At 35.4% G+C, this 21123-nt stretch overlaps 1 protein-coding gene and 1 long non-coding RNA gene across 5 annotated transcripts in view; one reads left to right on the top strand and one right to left on the bottom strand.

Moving 5' to 3' along the window:
- Nucleotides 1–21123, top strand: part of C3G (C3G guanyl-nucleotide exchange factor) — a 211415-nt gene that overhangs the window by 112355 nt on the left and 77937 nt on the right. For all 4 annotated transcript variants that reach the window (XM_081764273.1, XM_081764274.1, XM_081764275.1 and 1 more), the window contains exons 5-8: nt 541–839; nt 4299–5485; nt 8016–8214; nt 18194–18382. In XM_081764273.1, the coding sequence (XP_081620399.1) occupies nt 541–839; nt 4299–5485; nt 8016–8214; nt 18194–18382 (1874 nt within the window). The remainder of the gene's footprint in view (nt 1–540; nt 840–4298; nt 5486–8015; nt 8215–18193; nt 18383–21123) is intronic.
- LOC145689922 (uncharacterized) overlaps nt 9503–21123 on the bottom strand; it is a 268690-nt gene continuing 257069 nt past the window's right edge. The window contains exon 3 of the long non-coding RNA XR_014132121.1: nt 9503–9974. This is a non-coding gene — a long non-coding RNA (uncharacterized LOC145689922). The remainder of the gene's footprint in view (nt 9975–21123) is intronic.

Raw genomic sequence — 21123 nt, forward strand, 5'->3', positions numbered from 1 at the left:
TTATGTATCTGCTTATTGGTTTGCAACACTCAGAAAGAATAGTTCGAGACTTCATTGTTTACCCTGGCGACAGGCAGAACGGCTAAGCTTTTGTAATACCGGCAACATCCAGCTGGTTGACAAACCGTACGTGGCCGCTAACAACCATATCACAGTTTTACTGCTGATAAGAAAACTTGGTTTAGCTTTGAAAACCACTATAGTTTGTAAACTATAGTTATTTTTATAAAGAAATTATTTGAACTGTTAGGCTGACCGGATAATATTCTATTTAGTTCCAGCAAGGTCATTAGAATCTTCTACCGATTTAATCTATATATTTTGGAACATTTTCTTTAATCTGTATCCCAGTCATTATTGTCAACCCGCTTCAATACACTGCTTCGTTCTACTTTCCCCTCCCCCACCAATATACTACTTCAGTCTGATACGATTTCAATTATATATCACATGGTAAACAGGTAAGTTTTAATGCAGTGGTAAGTGTACTTTATTTTATATCAATATTGATACTATTTTTTTTTTCTCCTTCTCTTGCAGAACCTTGTAAAATTAGCTCAAGATAAGATAGCAAATAAGGAAAATATCAATAAAGGCAATCAAAATTTTGGCTACGCTGACAGGACTTCGCAATATTCAGCAGTATCGCGGAATTCAGATCTTTTCCAACGAAATTCACTGCCTGACATCCCTTTAACACCAAGAGAAATGGAAATTTTGAAACAAACTTCTGTCGATAATACCAGACACGTCGTCCATTCACAAAGCTCAGAATCCATATTAAATCACGACAATGTGGATCCTGGCAGTCCACCGCCCAAACCACCACTTCCTGGAAGGTAGGTGCATCATATCAGTTAATTCCTTGTAATGACGGGAACATTTAGATAAAGCATACTTACTTGGTACTGTTTGATACACTATTCCACCAATTAATTCTGTATTATTCTCTTGGATTAGGCATTTTTAATGCTTTGAGTACCATAATGGTCATATTACAAGGCTATAACTCAAATAAAAATAAAATCTGACCGAAGGAAACATAGTTAATGCTACAGGATCGGCAGTATGTAATTGGTTTCATCAGACACATTATGAAAATATAATCTAACCCATCACCTTATATATTTCAGAAGTTTTTCATAAATGACATTTTCTCATTTTCTGAAATTTAGCGAGTTGGCCCATAAGTTCTAGCTTTTTTTTTTTTTTTTTTTTTTAGTTTACGTTTCCACAAAAATAAACAAGAAATGAACAAGATATCGATCAATAATATATTCTCTGTTGCGTTTTCCGCGGATGGAAGATCTTGTTTTGCTCGCGGTGTCGCCCATTTGTCGGGGTTAAGTCATTCTTTGCGCTGCTTCATGTTGACACATAGGTACCATTTTTTCGTCGCCGGTAACAATTCTGTAGAGGAATCAGTGCTTGTATCCATGAATTGACCGATGACGGACAAGCAAATTGGTGGAGATCGTGCCTCGTTGGTTTTTGTCGTCGTTCAAAGCATGCGAAACCCATCCGCACAACTCTTGAACTTTTCCCACGAGTAAAGATGGATGCTGTATGGTACTATGGGAGCATTCCATTACCTCTGCTAATTCCTTCGTTGTTTGGCGTGGATCTCGTGAATAGGTTGATTCAATCGCTCCTCATCGAACTGAACGGAGCGTGCAGTGCGGTGCATGTCTTTGAGAGCGAAATTGCCGTCTGTGAATCGCTTAAACCAATTTTGTGCCGCCTAAGAGGCAACGCTTCTTCGCCATACACTTTACAAATCTCTTGAGCAGCTTCTGTGTCTTTGGCACCTCGATTAAACGGAAAAGCACAAGGTGTCGAAAATTCTTTTTTTTTTTTTTTTTTTTTGTCGACTTGATACTCCATTTTAATGACCTGAAAAGAACAAAAAGTATATCAGCATTAAAAAAAAAAATCACTGTGTAGAACACATAATTCTCTATCGACTACCATAAAACGCATATCAAAACATTTTATTTTTCAGGCAAACTTTTCACTTAAAAAACGCCAGAACTTATGGGTCAACCTAATATAACTTGTAACCTTAGATTTTATTTTCGGAATGTGTCTGATGAAGGCAATGCTATATTGCCGAAACTGTAGCAATGATTATTAATATTAAGTATTTGCTTCGGTCAGATTGTATGCTTATCTAAGTAACACGTAGTTACAAACCTAGAATAAGCAGGATTGAGGTACAAGGGTAGGTTAAACTTTTAAGTATATATACCTACGGCATACAGTCATTACTATGTACGTTACTTCAGTTAGTGTTTTGGATTTTAAAGCTTTCACTTGAATCTTCTGATCGCTTTAAAAAAAGGCAAAATAAAGAAATGAAAGGAAAATATTAAAATCAAATTCATGCTTCTAAGTTGAGTGAGGATGCTTTAGGATGATACAGCGAAGTGATTATACAGGGTGTTCAAAAAGTTATTTAATCTTATAGGAGAACATTTCTTCGTATTTTTTTTTTTTAGATTTTTCTGTATTAAGTGCTGGAAGTGACCGCCGTTTTGTTTCTCAGAGAAGTGAACACGACGAACCGTGTCGTTTAAAAACCCTTTTGACAATGTTTTGTCTATGAGATGTCACCAACACAGCAACGAATATTGTCTTTTAATTTCAGAATAGTATAGGATGAGTAATGCAGACGGAGTAATTTCTTATTAGTCCAGTACCAACCGTCAACTTCCTTACCTTCTGACGGTACAGATTCCATGAACCAACGTAATAGTCTTTTTTTCTGGCATCCATGTCTTCAGCCAGCGGTTGCTGGACCACTCTTAACTTTACAGGGCTACAATTTCTAACACTTGCGCAAAGTCGCGTGTGTAACACCAATGGAGAGCTCGAACTAACTCGAAAGTTGTCTTTTTTTGTCTTTTGTGTGTGTGTGTGTGTGTGTGTGTGTGTGTGTGTGTGTGTGTGTGTGTGTGTGTGTGTGTGTGTGTGTGTGTGTGTGTGTGTGTGTGTGTGTGTGTGTGTGTGTGTGTGTGTGTGTGTGTGTGTGTGTGTGTGTGTGTGTGTGTGTGTGTGTGTGTGTGTGTGTGTGTGTGTGTGTGTGTGTGTGTGTGTGTGTGTGAGAGAGAGAGAGAGAGAGAGAGAGAGAGAGAGAGTGACTCACAACGTACCGTATGCAACTTGCACATCGATCATTGGTTTCTCTTTAACACTTTGGTCAACCGCTTGTCGGTGCGACGATCAGTACACTAACTGTCTTCTGGAACTTGTCATATAGATGCTTGATGAAGGATTTCTTTGAAGCATATTTTCCGTATTTCCCTGTGTAGGCTCTCTGAGTCAACTGCTGGTGCGGAGGTACTTTGTCATAATGAATATACTCTGTTGCAGCGTCTAGCCTATGGCTGCTCAATTATTCAGAGCCTATAACGAATCAAGAACAATTCATGAGAATGCCCATAAGATTGCGTAACATTTTGAACACACTATAGAAATAATTTTAATAGTATATACGCGACTTAGTTAAGCGGTTAAATACTTTATTTAAAATATGTTAGTTTAAAGATGAATGTAAATTTTGTGATAGATGAAAAAAGATGAATGAATCACTTAGATTTGAGACTAGTCATTTCCAACTGGCTGATCTATGACGTCATAACATGTCTTTATGTTCGGAGCATCAACACAGAGAAACAATAAGAGACAAAGAAGAAAGTTGTAGAGTAGTGTATGTGTAGTTGTGGATGCACGAATAATGTAAGCAAAACCCATCAATATTCTTGTTCATCAGTTACTAGTTCCTCTGCCAATCATTAGATGTCTCTGTTTGCTCCTTAGTCTATTCGTTTGGTTTAACGAGAGTGAGAGCTATGAAAGCACATGAGTTAGAAATTGCATTTGCTGGCCTGAGTAGTACTTTAAAAATGTCAAAGTTTACGTAAGCATGATTTGAAACTTCCCCAATCTCTCCGAGTTTAGGAAAAAAGCATCCTTTCTTTATTTAAAAAAAAAAAAAAAAATCTTACCTTGCATCCTGGATATGAAAATCACGATATACTATTTCAACGTTTTTTAATCCCTTATTCAATGTAGCTTTTTGCGCTACCGTGTCCACTAAAAGAGATGCATTGATATAAAGATATGTTGAAAAAGGATCCAAAGAACCTCTAAAAGAGTGTTCTCATTTTCATGTCTAGGATGCAAGGTAAGTATAAATTTTCGTAATATTAAGTATAGATCCTATAACTTCAGTAAGTTTGTTCTTTCTTAATTCTCTTCATTCCATATTTAATATGATCTCTTTCATCTTCTTTCAGATCATGGCTTTCCAACGAGACAGAAGCTGCAAGTGAAGAAGCTCCTCCACTCCCTCCCAAACGGAGACAAAAGATTCAGAAGCAAGGCAATTTTTCTCAGTCGTCAGCCGATCAGGATAGCTTTCACCATCAGGAAGACAGTTCTACGGGGTTACACCAGCAGTTGATCAACAGAGTGTCAGCAAACAATGATTTGCTAAGTGTTCGAAGCAAATCACCCGACAGTTCTTCCTTATTAAGTGCTTCAGCAGGGAGTTTAGATTCTATGTTAAATCAGTCCCATGAAGATGTTGGACAGAGCGGGGTGAATAGTTTTTGGGATAGTTCCTCTAGTACATCAACAGAGTGTCGCAATGATAGTAAAAATTCGTCTTTAGTCCTCGGACAAGAATTTGGGGTGTTAGACCCACCAGCATCGCCGTTTTTGATGAGTGAATTCCAGGGTCCAAATAGTCCCAAATTTGATGGGTTTGGTCTGGATTTACACGATTCTTCAGCGGTGTGGAATGGGATTGATAAATTTAATCTGCTTCCAGATATAAATTCTGTGTCTGAGACTATGGGGAAGTTTTCTATTAAGGACGAACGGCTTTCATTGTCGCAAACTGAATCCGAATTTTCTTCAATGCACTCGTTGCGAAGTTCCAGTCAGAGCTACACGTCACAGAATTTCAGTTCTGTCTCGCAGCAAAGCATGTCGTACAGTGAAGCGAGTAGCAAATCGTCTCAAAGCGAATCTTCAACGAAGCAAGTGATGAAATCAAAATTCTCTCAAAAAGTGATATCTGAAGTGCAATCTGAGAAACTATCTTCTTCTTCCTCGTCGTCTTCGTCATATATGCATACCGAATCATCGAATCTAAGAATTAGGAAGACAATTAATGACTCTGGATTGAGTAGTGGTTCTGAATTTAGTGTATGTGAGCAACAGGAAAGTGTGGACAATACCAATTCCCCGCCTGCATTACCTCAAAAGACTCGATCTAGGAAACATCGATTTCCTTCGCAATATGATAATATTCCCGATATGGTACTCCAAGAATTCGGCCAACAATCTGCCAATTCGAATCTTCTCCCAGTGCATCAGCTGACCTGTTCGCTTCATTCACATAGCTTCCAGTCATATCATGCAAGTTGCCGTAGTCCAGATGGAAATCCTCCACCTCTACCACCCAAGAAGAAACACAGTAAGTTTGTCAATTAGTTTTATTTTAACTTTGATGCTTTTGGGTGTACTTCGAACGTATAGGCTTAAAGTATCTCAGTTTGAGGAGTGCATATTTCAGAGGATAATGTTCTTCAAACAGAAATATTCATATTGATCAATTATTTCAAGTTAAAAAATGAACTCTAATAATGGTGGTCGTTATAGACTCAAACCCACTTTGGCTCTCTGTGTAACTCAGTTAGTTAAGCTTTTATGTCTAGAGGCTATGCTACGAGTTCGACTTAGGTTGTGCACTATGAACATATATTTTGGATTGTATTCTTCGAAGTATACTGTAAAAATGGAAAGCATAAAATTTTCCAAAAGTTCATCATATTTTACATACACATGATTGCTTATTCACTGTCACGACGAGAACAACAAAATCAGCAGTATGTAATTAATCTTTTTAAGATCAGTGACCCACCGTATGGCCCCAAAAAGATGTTATTCTATTAGGCACATGTACTTAATTACATTATAACTATGGATTATACAACCTTTCTCACATTTAAGGGTACAGGCATCACATATTCCCGAATCTATAGATCGTAACACGTGTCAGACATTCGAAAGCTTGCTTCATTCTGAAGACGAACTACGGACAACAAATTTTAATTAGGATAAGAACAAGAGCTTCGCAAGTTTTTTTTTTTTTTTTTTTTTTTAATTTAATTTTATTTTTAGATATTTCAAAACAGTGGAATATAGTTTGAATTCTTATTTGTATATTTTCATATCTACTAACCATATGTGAATGAAACGACAGATATGTATATACACTATAATGTTTTTCGAAGTACCTTTTCTGGAGGACCTTACCCTGGGTCCACAGTCAGGGAACCTAAATTAAAAATGATAAAGACCTCTTTACGGAAACTAGCGGGAGACTTTTCCGAATGTATGGATTGTGATATAGCGTCATTCTAAAGCTTGATGAGATCGGGATTTAGATATGATGAGTTCCTAAAATATTGAAGGTAATATGGCCCTTTTATACGTCCAGCTATTCTTTATCAGTGAAAATTGTCGCAGTTTCATATGTTGAAGGTATGCTATATGAACATCTAACCAGTCCATGTAGAGTGTACACTTCCTATATACAGAAATTAGCGAGCCAATGATATTTGAGAGAGCAGGCTAGCAGGATAAGGACTGTGATTTACATTATAGATTGTAGTGCCTACATAACATAAAACACTTTTGTTGTATGTAGAACTAAGTTGATTTGTTTTTTACTTTCTATTTTGGATACATCCAGTTTTTTTTTCTTTCTTTCGTTAAATTTTTTGGAGTCCCCAAGCGAGTGGAGCCTTAAAGGCTATAGTTTGTTTAGCGTATATGTTAATCCAGCACTAAGTTTGATGATTTCAAAGATAATAATATACTAATCATGAATCTAAGGTCATGAGAATAGAAGTAGCAATTTCCTAGGTGAAACTCTGGTTTTCTATTTTTTTTTTTTTTTTTAAGTGTGTTTTTAAAAGGGTTAACTGAGATATAAACAAGTGCAAATGGAAAATATAATGAAAAGAAAAAAAGTTTTAACTTCTCTCTTCCGTGATAAAATGTAAAATAGTCCTCCTACATTGGAGCAGCAATAGTTATGATTTGTTATTAGAGTGAGGAATTAACTGAAATTCGTAGGAAAAATGAAGAAAAGATTCAATGTTTATAAGTGTCAAACCATATAATAAACGACTTCGATTTTACATGCCACTGTCTGTTTTAAAACATCGAAATTCTTTTTCATTTGAACTAAATATTTTTAAACTTAGTTTCAGGGGTTACATTCTGACGTGACCAGTGTGGAATCCGCTTCCAAATATCATCTTGAAGTGAAAGGGTAGCGTAAACTATATTGCCTTGTTTCAGTAATGGATCTTAATAAATTAAGTAAATATTATTTGATAGTGTTAACAGCACTAGTTTGAAGTTTCGGCTTCCGTCGTATTTTAGCAGAAGTGGTGGTGTATGTCCTAAGAACAATTAATGATTGTGTACAGTTCGCTTCAATTGCCACCCACCTCTCTTGGAAGAACCCTGCACTCTTACCTACAATTGAATTAGAATTAAATTGAACAAATGTTATTTTTTCTGTTACTATAGACATCTTTGTTTAGAGCGAAACCGCTAAAGATTTTCTACTTACGATTGCTAGAGTATGGCATTTCAAAGCAAGGTGAATGGACAAGATCTTTTGAACAAGACTGTACTTGATACAGAAATTTAAACTAATTTAATTCAAAAGTTTCGTATTCTAATGAAGTTAGAGTTGAATGTACAGTATATTTAAACTCAGGAAGCTTTACATTCACTAAAGGTCTGGGTTCTTGATATAGTTCGTAATCATTCGTCTCTCTGAGCCTGAAGAGCATGATCATGGGCCGTTAGATATTTCATTTCATTTGGTCATTAGTTATTTATTTTTAGTATGTTTCCTTATTAGAAGTAAGGATGATCCATAAATACTGATAAGAATTTACAATTAATGTAATTTTCTTTTACAGTAATGCAGTACATGGAGATGTTTGGAAATTATTCCCAACCGAATATCAATGAATTCTTAAGACACTCGGTGCATTCATATAATTGGCTTCAGGCTGAATGGCAACAGAAATACGAAATGACCCTCAGCTCTACCCACTCATGTTCCTTCTCCTTTTCATCGCCTAGCCAGATGCTCTCAACGTCAAATCAAAGTGACAGGTAAGTACTCGTGGACTTCTTTTCGAAAGAAACCACGTATTGTATAATTCTTTTTAGTAGAAATCCAACCATACTTATGCCACAGAGTAAAATAGCAAGTTCTGTTTTATTTGTCATGTTGGAACGTGTAACAATTACTATAGATAGATCATATCCAGGGCAGGAATAATGGGGGAGGGGGCTTAGGGGGTCTGTAGACCAGCGCCTGCAGATGGACGGGGGCCTCCACTCTGATCAAAATCTCAACTGACTGTCTAAAAAGAATCATACAAGATACAGTCATCATCATAAAATAAAATATGACCAAAAATCTTTTGTTTGTTACATCCACCGTCTTAATAAATTAGCATAATTTAGTTTTTTGTTTTTTTAAAAAAAGATCGAATATAGTGCATGAGAATCGTGATTCATATTTTCTCGTTGAATAAAAGTGTTCTGCAGTATTATATGGTTATAGAGTATCCAGTTTCAATCGGGCAGAAAAATTAAGTCACTGCGTAGATGCACAATAGGTTATGTTCGTTTTATATCAACAAGTTTGTCTGTTCATAAACTCTGTATGCGTGGAGTCGGGTAGAATTTTTGACTACAATAATAGGCGGTTTACTTCAAACACATTTGTGCGGTGACCAGTTCTTTTGACTTCCAGGGTGTGATAGAGTGCTTCGCGAGGACAAAAGCTAGGGAAAGAAATTTTGAGGTACTCATTTTTTTTATTTATTACATTTATATAATAGGATAACTCTGTGTGTTTTTTATGCATTTGGAAAGTTCCATTAAATATAATCTTATCTAATACATGGCATGGTTGATCCCGTAGAACTACGTGTATTCCCTTAACTTTCCTACTGTACTTTCACAGAAATGTATTAGGTGAAGTCAGCAGGAGCCACATATTTTTTCTAGCCCCGGGCTTCCAGCTGAGTTAATCCAGCCATGATCATGTCCCATCCTATAACACGTGTTTCGATCAAAATTCGATGTTGTACTAAAGTGCATTTCTCAATGATATACAATTAGAAACACAATTAAAAGAACCATGATAAGTGGACATTATTGAGTTTAGGTAAAGGAAGGCACTAGAATAGATTTTTCTTAGTTAATTAAATTTATTTCAAAGCCAATGTACGAAATACTTTCATGATTCACAATGAAAAGAGCAAAGTACTCAATGATTATTCGGTTTGTTTTCTGTTGTTTATAGTAAAAATGTGCTAATTTTCACCAAATAATCGTAATCCTCGTAAATTTACAAATATTGTAGAAGGAAACGTCAACTATATATATATATATATATATATATATATATATATATATATACAAGGTTATTACAAATGATTCATTGGGTTTTGTATGAATGTATTTCACAAAGTATTACATACAAAATAATGATTGATACATTATTTGAAAAAGCACATTTTCAAGTTTCTTATACATCATTACAAATGTTCTATATGCAATACTCGTGTTACATGACATACATCTATGCGGTAGTCAAGCTCAGCCCATACACGTTCGAGACAGGTGGTCGCCCGGAGCTTTTTTCTTTACAGAGGCAGCCTATGTCCTTAAACTGTCGATGCCGTACAAAATGCTTTGATGGGTTGGTGGTTGTATATTCTACTGTCTTCGGAATGCACGCTGCACGGTGGTGGCGAATTCTGTTTTCACATATTTCATCACACAAAATGCTTTCTGTTGATTATTCGCCATTTTGCAAACTGTTGATCACCCTGCCACCTGGTGAGTCACAACGGAACCTGCAATGATATAAACAAAACTTTAAAGGATGCTCTTTCGATTGGTTACAGTACAAATAGGTGGGCATTAACCTTTAAACGCCTATTGACGCACATCTGCGTCATGGCTTTAAACCTTCATAGTTCAGCCCCAAATTAAGGCACAGATAATGTTGGTATCGATGAAGCTTCCCAAAGACATGCATTTTATCTATGTGGAGAGTGCCACGGCAGAGGGGGGGGGGGGGAAGGTTAAATTCGTGTTTTTTTTTCACCAGTTTTTTGGGAGCACTCCCCCTTGGGGGTAGAGTCATAAAAATTGATCTCTTTCTTCTTCATCTTGTTTTACGAATAAAGCGAGAATTGCACAAGTGTTACCTCGTTGGAATCTTTGATCCATAAGCTTTAAAACGATGTATGAATCATGACTCAGTGATAATTAGGGGGGTCACCAGGGCTGACAAGATGAAGGTCTTCAACCGGCCTTCGAAAATGATATACATGGCGTTTTTTATTAGAAATTTGTTTCTGATTTTTTTTCTTGCCTTGTATTGCAGCAATGGCTACCATGTTTCCGTATTATTGTCACAAGTGTGTTGCCTACACATGAGCTTCATTTTGTCAGCGTAAGGCCGGCCAGGGCATCCCAAATTCTACTTTTTAAATATTTTTCCGAATTTTTCTATTTCTTCTTCTTTTTCTTGTACGAATAAAGCGGGAATTGCACAAGTGTTATCTCGTTGGAATTTGTGATCCATAAGTTTTATGAATCATGATTCTGTAATAATTTCGAGGGTCACTAGGGCCCCTAACGTGAGAGTCTTACGATTTCGTTGAAATCCCTGTCCGGCGTTTAAAGGTTAAATATTTGAAGTTATAAGACTTTAAAACCTGATGAATCATCTGTAATAACCCTGTATATATAATACAGGGTGGTTGTGTATTAAGGTCTTTGTTTTCATGTTAGAAGAGTTCTTCAACCTCGTCTTTGTATGTGTGTTTTTCAACTTATTATAGATATCAGAGACTACTATTAAAATTTCTCTAGGTAAATTTCTAGTAGGTACAGAATACTATTGAGGAAACTGGTCGGTGTTTCTGAGATGGTTTCTATTCTTGCTGAGTTTGTCGTCTCAGCTTACAACACCGTAATTGACAAGTTTTTTTTTTTTTTTTTTTTTTTTTTTTTTTTTTTTTTTTTTTTTTTAAACGTATCGAAAAGTCAAAAGTATGTACCTCGGGAAAGTAGTTACGAGACACGCACATGGTTTAGGAAGAAGGATATCCTGATAAATATTCAAGGCAGAAGTAGTCCGAAGTGAAACTCCTGAGCTTATCCATCTATCATCATCATGGAGATATTTTGCATTGCGGGGTACAAATCAACCCATTTTGCGCAGCAGATATAGTACGAAATCTTTAATGATCAAAAACATCTCCCCCCTACCATACCCCCCCAAAAAGAAAAAAACACTTAAAAAAAGGCACGCGTTAGTCCAGAATTTTCGTAAGAGATCCCTGTCTGATCTGACTTGAATCAGAGACTACGCTTTTGCTGTACGAGGAAAAAAAAATCAGGTTACTATAAACTGAAAGAAAAATAATAAATTATACACATACAAACAACAAATAATCGATTTATTACATCAAAACTTTCTTTCGTTGTATCGTTAATGAGATTCGAAAATTACTTTTTCTTTCCTTTCTCTTATTTATTTATTTCGATATTATATGTTTAGATTTTTACACAAGATTAATACTAGAAATAACATGCATATTATGGCTAATGCTTCATGATTGATATAGTACAAAAGGAGTATATCGAATCATATGTAACATATTGAGTAACGTAACCCACACAACACAATTGATAGAAAAAAATTTTAAATCGTTGTCAAAATTACTGTGCTTCACTTTTCTTGAAGATTATATGAATGAAAAGTGTCATAAAACTTAACCATTTGTAATAAATTGCAATAATCGGATTTCTTTGATTTATTCTGGCGGTCCATATTTTGTCAGCTGTAAAGGTAAATTAAAAAAAAATCTTAATTCAAATACTGTCATAAATGTCAAAGCTTGCTAATCCGAATGATCCAAGTAAATATGGTAATTTCGCTGCCATGGTGGATATGACTGCTCCTTTTTACTACGATGAAAAGGAATAACTTTCAGAACACTGATAAATCAGAAAATATCCACTTCATTTACCATTACTACCTCTGCAAACTACTTTCACTACGATGCACTTTTTGTGGCTGATTTTGTGTCATACTGTACAATAGCCCAAACGGAATAATTTTAAACCTTATATTTCAGTTTACCGAATGTAGTCTGTTATTACGAAACTTAGCTGACTACTCGCTCTCAAAATAAAAACGAGAACATTATAATGATGCCATTTAAACAACAAGACTGGAAGCAAATATAGATAAGCAGGTTTATACACTCGTTTCTCAGAATAAACTAAGATTACTGTCTGCAATCACAATATTATCAAGTTATTTGTGGAGTCTTATCAACACAGAATATAACAGTATGGATTCAAATGGTGACAAGTACTTTATATTCTCTCTATTGCATAATAGAATAGCTTTTGGGAATTATTTACGTGTCTCCCAAGAGTAGCTTAACATTTCTTATACTTGGTTTCCCCTGCGCAAATAAGCTAACATGTAGCAACCATAACCGTTATCGGACACATGTAAGTACGCTTCATTCTTATTTTCAAATATTAAATGGAATGTACACAAATAAATATCTCTTTATCATGGGAGGGAGAAAAATAAAATGCTACCCATTTTGTGATTGAAGAATGATATAGACATTTAGTTGACTTTCTGTCTTCTGTACGTAATCTATGAGTGCCCTAAACAACAGCTGTTGTGTTAATACGTGAGTCAGCCAGCATCAAGTGAGAGGTAACACGCTTGCGAGATAAATTAGGCTTCTTCATGACGGAAGGTATAGGAATTTTGTCGTCTTTAACCCATAAGAAAAAAAAATCATAACAGATAGAGGGGGAGGCGGGGTCTGAAGTAGTAGTCTGGCCCTGGATTGTTTGATGCGAGCTAGTAGTCTGGCCCTGGAAAGACTGAGCCATGAATTAGAACAAAACAGTATAGCTATCGCTTACGCAGTTCAATAAACCTACCAAGAAAATTATATATATCTCCGGTACTTACGGAGATACGTATGCTGAGATAAGACGGGGGGAAATAATAATATTTCGCACTTGAATACATTGGTGAATAGAGGGTATGTAGCACCAAGGAAATGAACGTGGACATAACAACCAATTATTATTTAACACCACATAATACAACCCAATAAAGAGACTTATTTAGTAAGTCATTTTTTCTCTTTCTATTTAAGTAACTGTACGAAAAAAAAAAAAATAAGGTGCATTCAACTAAACAGGAACTTTTATCCTAGCTTCATACTGATCCCTTAGGTCTTTAGTGTTGTATCAATGCAATTACTTCTGTCCTCGTAAAACAAATAGTTTAAGAACGATATGATATACATATTTACATATTTCGCTCCCTCCTAGTAAACTGATTTTTTCCCCGAATAGAAACAAATGAAAAAGAGCAAACACTTTGACACTGAATTCTTAAGTACTTTTATAAAGGGGAAGAGGGGGTCAAATTATTTCCACCTACTGTCGTGCATCTACTAATGCAACTGTGTAGTAGCATGAAGTAGAAAACTGCAACACTCTAACGATGAACACCACAGGCCAAGAAAGACCTCCATAAAGCAAATTTGATTTGATTGTCTTTTAAAATGATGGTCATACTTGTATAAAACGTTCCTCCTATCTGCATAGAAACACTTGTGGTGAGAGGTCTTCTTATAATCTTTATCCTTATTTCACAGTCATGAACTAGCAGTTGTTGCAAATAATCGAAATATTAAATAAATATATATAAAACTTCAGTCTTCATCATCTCCACCTGATTAATGGTTCTATATTGACCTGCATTCTCCTTCTCTGTTAGAGCGATTTTAAGAGAGCACAATTAGTACCTCATTGCCTTCCACTTTTCAGGTCCGTACAATCGCCTCCAGGCGAAAGAAAAAAGGACCTATTGCTCACTGTGTTCCTCCTCCCCTTCTTTCGAAACATCTTTATGCTTAAAAAAAAAAAAAAGAAAAAGAAAAAAAGAAAGAAAAAGAAAGGGGGGGAATTCTAGTAACTAGCACCGTAGTGAATTTCCCCCTCTTGTCCAGCATAGGGAAGAAATAACCATATTAAATTGAATTGAACCTTACCATTGTTATGAGCTAGAAAATTAGAACAAAAAATGACAAACAAATACATACAGTTATACGAATATAAAGATTTTCATTCATATAAAGATGAGTCTTATACTTAAAATATAAATGGAATATATTGTAAATAACAAAATATTGAGAAGAAAATGATTGAAAAAAATAATATTGAGAGACGTACGACTCATTTTCAGTATTTCATTACGTTATAGCAGGCGTGTCCAACTCAGTACCGGAAGTGGGACAAATAGTCATAAGTGTATAGTAGTGCGGGCCGCAAGAGAAAAGTGATTTTCATGCTTAAACATGTATTTAAACATGCTTAAACATGTGAATACATAAAATCTTACCTAATTCTCTAAAATCTTACATAATGCTGTATTTTTATTTTTATTTTTTATTAGAAGGAACATAAGGATATCGAGGTAGTAGATGGATACCCATTTGTTCATTTCCCGCCGTCTGATATATTTTTCCTGCAACCAGCTTTCGGGTGTCTGTAGACATGCTTCTCGCATTAGCAGTTTTCAGAACAGAAGTCAGATGAATGTCTGTTAACCTGGATCTCACTGAGGACTTGTTCCTTTTCATAAGTGAAAAAAGTTGTTCGTACTGATACGTACTACCGAACTTCGAAATTATGCACTATGATGCACATTTGCAAGTTTCTGGGGATCTGACCCCCCCCCTCCCAAAAAAAAAAATCCTTTCAGTTTTGTAAATAAGTAAATTATATGCATTATACTGAGAAATGGAGGAAACAACCAATTTTTAACACAGCAATCGTTTACAGATGCAGATGCAATGATACACAGAGTGAAAAAATGTACGACTGGACAGGAGTTTGAACCCGGATCTTTGGCGTACCGTGCCGATGTGTTAACAAGTACGCTACGCAGTCCACTCCCTGAACAGCCATCCATTCCCTCACTCTTGAAATCGGCGTTTAGCCACTCAGGCCGCATGAACCGTACCACAACTCCTGTTCTGCTTTCATTCTCGATCCGCGAGTGCATTTTTTTTTTTTTTTTTTTCATTCTTTGTATCATTGAACTCGGACCTATACAGAAATTTGTCCCAATGTTTTGGGAATAGATTCCTCACATCAAAAATTTGTCCCAATATTTTGGGAATAGATTCCTCACATCAAAAATTTGTCCCAATATTTTGTTAATAGATTCCTCACATCAAAAATTTGTCCCAATATTTTGTTAATAGATTCCTCACATCAAAAATTTGTCCCAATATTTTGGGAATAGATTCCTCACATCAAAAATTTGTCCCAATATTTTGTTAATAGATTCCTCACATCAAAAATTTGTCCCAATATTTTGGGAATAGATTCCTCACATCAAAAATTTGTCCCAATATTTTGGGAATAGATTCCTCACATCAAAAATTTGTCCCAATATTTTGGAAATAGATTCCTCACATCAAAAATTTGTCCCAATATTTTGGGAATAGATTCCTCACATCAAAAATTTGTCCCAATATTTTGTTAATAGATTCCTCACATCAAAAATTTGTCCCAATATTTTGTTAATAGATTCCTCACATCAAAAATTTGTCCCAATATTTTGGGAATAGATTCCTCACATCAAAAATTTGTCCCAATATTTTGTTAATAGATTCCTCACATCAAAAATTTGTCCCAATATTTTGTTAATAGATTCCTCACATCAAAAATTTGTCCCAATATTTTGGGAATAGATTCCTCACATCAAAAATTTGTCCCAATATTTTGGGAATAGATTCCTCACATCAAAAATTTGTCCCAATATTTTGTTAATAGATTCCTCACATCAAAAATTTGTCCCAATATTTTGTTAATAGATTCCTCACATCAAAAATTTGTCCCAATATTTTGTTAATAGATTCCTCACATCAAAAATTTGTCCCAATATTTTGGGAATAGATTCCTCACATCAAAAATTTGTCCCAATATTTTGTTAATAGATTCCTCACATCAAAAATTTGTCCCAATATTTTGGGAATAGATTCCTCACATCAAAAATTTGTCCCAATATTTTGTTAATAGATTCCTCACATCAAAAATTTGTCCCAATATTTTGTTAATAGATTCCTCACATCAAAAATTTGTCCCAATATTTTGGGAATAGATTCCTCACATCAAAAATTTGTCCCAATATTTTGGGAATAGATTCCTCACATCAAAAATTTGTCCCAATATTTTGTTAATAGATTCCTCACATCAAAAATTTGTCCCAATATTTTGGGAATAGATTCCTCACATCAAAAATTTGTCCCAATATTTTGGGAATAGATTCCTCACATCAAAATAAGATAAAATGTTCATATGGACCTGTGGTCGAAAGTGCATAATTTCGTAATTATAGGGTGCCGGAAACGTGAAAAAAAAAATTAACTTTAAAGGTCCATAGTTCCACTACTACAAGACCGATCGTAATCGGGTCAAGATCTCACTGAAAAACTAGTATGTGAATAATACAAAGATTCATCTTTCAGAACCTCCGGTACTTGCACAAGCATTTTTACAGGTTATTTGGGAGTACTTGATCACTTTCCACCTACTTCTCTAAAAATTGGTGTGTAAGTACTGGAGCATTCTTAAACATGGATATTTGGATAGTTCACATACCAGTTCCTCAGTGGTGTCTTGACCCGACTACGATAGGTCTCATAGTAGTTCTTACTGCGGTAGGTTTAACTCTTTGAACTATTAAGCTAACTTTTTGAGTTCGTATTCGTAACAGATTCCTGGAAGAAGTTTTCGGCTTTAGTCACGCATGTATTCTTCGCTGCAGGTTACTTTTTCCAGTTATCTCTTAGCATTATCTTAATTTGTAGTGTATTCAGTTCCAGTTGTTTGATCAAGATCTTGTGGTATCTTATCTTTCACGCTCGAAAATGGAAACCACATTTAAGGAATTGTGACTTTTTTTTTTTTTTTGAAACAGAAGAAAAATTGTTTATTTAATACAACAAAAGTGTGATGCCCAATTACAGTATTACAATTCTTTCCTGTCTTTTTAATTATAATAATGTTGCAGAGTTATTATGTTACTCATAATAATTACTTGCCCTGTTTCATATTGAAATATTCTATCGACAATAAAATTTCTTGTTATGCTTTGATATTATTTTTATCTCTTCCTCATGCGTATTTGCCTGACTGTAATACGCGGGTCAGTCAGGAAGTTCGTTGCACTGTTTGAGAAAATAAAACAGGTGCGGACTTCTACAATACTTCTATTAGTACACAGAAGTTTCATACAAAAGTCACTCTTCGAGATAATCGCCTCTACAAGTTGGAAAATCAGTTTATTCACACGAGCAACGATCTTAGCATTTGTCAAAGTTTATGATGATCTTGCCTCATGGTAAGCGCCGTCAGTATCTATACGTCTGTTCTCAAACATGTTGCACCACTTCGTGATAGCTTGACGCAATATTGCATTTTCACCATACACTTCGTACACCTGCCAATAAATTTGTATGCAGTTACACCTTTTTGCCACAAAAAAATGAATCACTACACACTCTCCTAATTTGGACGCCATCTGCAGCTGCCGAGACATGTTCACAACGGATTTGCAACCAAACTACAACTGCCACATCAACACCGTTAAGTTACAAGCTGCAGATAAACGTCCGCAGTGTTGCCACCAAGTTTTAACAAAATATCCTTGTACCAAGGGTGTTTACGAAGTGCGTGCAACTAACTTATTTGACAGACCACGTTTTTTTGTTTCGTATATGTGTATGTGTTTGTAAATGAGAAAGACAGAAAATTGCATCATTAAACATATTGAAACTAAAATATTCTGAAGATCATGTCACATGTAGAAGCATCACAAATCTCACAAGTTAGAACATAGAATGATATTCATGGAAACAGAAGTTGTTTAAAATATTACAGAATAGATATTTTGTATCTTTAATATTGAAAATGCTAATTCTAGAAATACTTTGAATTTCAGTACGGAAACCCCTCCAGTGACCCCTCCAAAGGAGAAGACAATAGTGCCTCCAGCGCTGCCTCCTAAATGTAGTCGCTCATCCAGTATCAAATCATCATCAAGTACTCCGCCTGTTTCTCCACATGCAGTAGCCCACCCAGTGCAACAAACCAAGACGAACAGCATAGACATTGAACCAGTGAAGCTCAGGTGAGGATTCAGAACTGAATCACCATAGCAAACTAACTTTTTTTTTTTTTCTTTCTTGTGTACAGGCATGTTTAAAACATATGTACTTCTCGAATAACTCTAGATTTAAATAGTTACTTGGAATCACACCATACCTTACATGTTACTACTGAGTACGCTATCTTGTGTAAGGGTTCATTATTCCAGATTTATTTCAAATACGTTGTCAATTATTTACAAATGCTTGTATATGAGGAGTTCCAAAATGCGAGTTCAGTTTGAGAATTATGGAGCATACCAATCACATGTTAATTTATCTCTATGTGAAAATAGAGAAGGTTAATCAGTTTTAATTGGTCAGAATTAGAACGCCAGTGCCGTCTGGAAAATGACGCTAGAACGAAATGTCTGCAGTCGTGCCTGAAGTTGAGATGGCCGAATGTCGTCAAACGGCTCCTAAATTAAAGTTTTTGGAAAAGATGTGTCATGGAAGGTTAAAAAAATCACGATTATTTTTTTTTTTTTTTTAATAAAATACAATTTAAATGATATTCTTTTTTAAGTAATTAACTACGATGTTTCACGTTTATTATGTGATGTTACAACAAAGATCAAATCAGAAGTTGCTTGGTCTTTTTTCAGTGTTTCTCACATTTGACAGTGCTCAGTAGCAATACATTTTGTTCTAACATATCGTCGCGTGAGAACCAGAGGAACGTAACTCTATTTTCGTAGGTGTACAAGCGAGAGGACAAAAATATTATTTGCTTAGAAAGGTGTGCTTTTAAGAGGATGGTAATTGAGCTACATTACAACAGATGATCGACAAGAAGAATAGATGGTGTTCCGTTTTATTTACACCAAGTGGGGCTTTCAAAATTATGTCCAAACATGAAGAAAACGAAAACCGCATTTCTGGAGCTACGTTCTTTTGGTTCTCATGCGACGATATAAGAGTGGGCGGTCACAATAATCCTCAGAATTCACTTTACAATAATCAGACGAAACAAAGATAACTATGATAATCTTAGTGCGTACAGTGGAACCTCTCTTAACGGATACCTCGCAATAACAGAGACCTTCATAATACGGACTTTTTTTTCAGCAAAAGTATATGTTTTATTAAGGGACAAGACCCTATATTTTACGGACACATATAGGTTTCTTTTATTCTCAGCGGTTTAGTAACCTCTTTGTAACGATCAGGAATTATTTTCAGTTCGGATTATTTAGCACAGGAAGTACTTCCCGCAATTTGAAAATACATCCGCGATAGAGTACAGGAGATAGAAGAATGTTTCTCACAAAATACCTGTAGTAAATCATTGACATGGTTGCCATGACAGAACAGTTGCGAGCTGAAGTTGAAATTCCTTTGTCCACAATAAATTACTTTCTAAATGAAAACCCTAGAAAACCTTCAATGAAACTCGTGTTTCTTAAACATGGAGAGCCAGCAATATGATCAAAGATTCTAAGTGGAATTTCTTCATTTCTTTGAGATATTCTTTGAGGCTTGCATCTTCTCTTCCAACTTCAAAGTTGTTGGTTTATAAAATTTCAACGAGGAATATTTTCCCCATCATCATGTTTCTACATCCCCCAGAGTAATTCGAACACTGAGTGCAGTATTTCGATATTAACCTATATTAGCGTCAATTACCCACTTCGCTGGGTTAAAATAAGAAAAAATAGTAGTATATTCCGTTAGTCAGTCACTTTTTACTATTACTGAAGCGCAGTCTGAAATCCATAATTTTCGATCATTTATATATATATATATATATATATATATATATATATATATATCCCCTCCCCCCCAGTTATGGAGCTGAATTTGGCTTTAAACGGAATCAAACGTGTCAATGTTTATCTCAGCGACCACGAAAACTATGAATTCGATACCAATATTGGTCATTTTCGATAATTTTTAAATATCTCTCCCCGTCCCCTAAGTTGCACCGTCAACGTGAAATGACAAAAACCATCCCAGGCTCTAACCTCATCTATGTTGGAAATTTGATCGAGATCGGTCGGGTGTGGTTCAAGAGTTATTAAGTCACAAACATAGTTACTTTCAGTTTTGTTTATATAGATTTGCATTTGAAGTCATGTATGTCTTGAAACAATGAGATACGTTGTCGCCATTATTATTCAACTTTGTCCTAGAATACGCTGTAAGGAAAATCAAAGATAGCAGCCAGGGCCTAGAGTTCATCAGATTATGGGGTATGCTGATTACGTAAATTTAATAGGGGATGATAGGAGAACAATAGAAAGAAAGGCAGAGGTCTTATAAAAGGCTTGTAGGGACATGGATTTAGAAGTAAATGCAGAGAAAACTAAATACACGGAACTGCGTCGGGACCGTAATACGGCAAATGGACGGACTCAGGGTAAAAGGTAACAAGTCACTTTTTTACAATTTTCGGTTTTTAACACAGAGTTGTAGTATTTTAAATGGCGCTTTTTTGTATGAAAAGCCCTATGAAAAAAAAAAAGTGACCAAAAACAAGTACAACTCTGCAAAAGGGAATAATTAAGCTACAATGGAATCCACAATGGGTAAAAGGGAATAAGATGACTCTCCTGAAAAATGAATAAAAATGACTTGTTACCTTTTACCCTGAGTCCGTCCAAATTATAGATGTGTTAAAATATCGAATAATATTTTTGATAAAGTGGATACTTTCAAATATCTAGAATCAATATTAACAGACGAAAACCATATTCACGAAGAAGTTAAATGCCGACTAAAAGCA

This window comes from Thermobia domestica, chromosome 7 (assembly GCF_964235325.1).
Source record: "Thermobia domestica chromosome 7, izTheDome1.hap1.1, whole genome shotgun sequence".
NCBI classification, from domain to species: Eukaryota; Metazoa; Arthropoda; class Insecta; order Zygentoma; family Lepismatidae; genus Thermobia; species Thermobia domestica.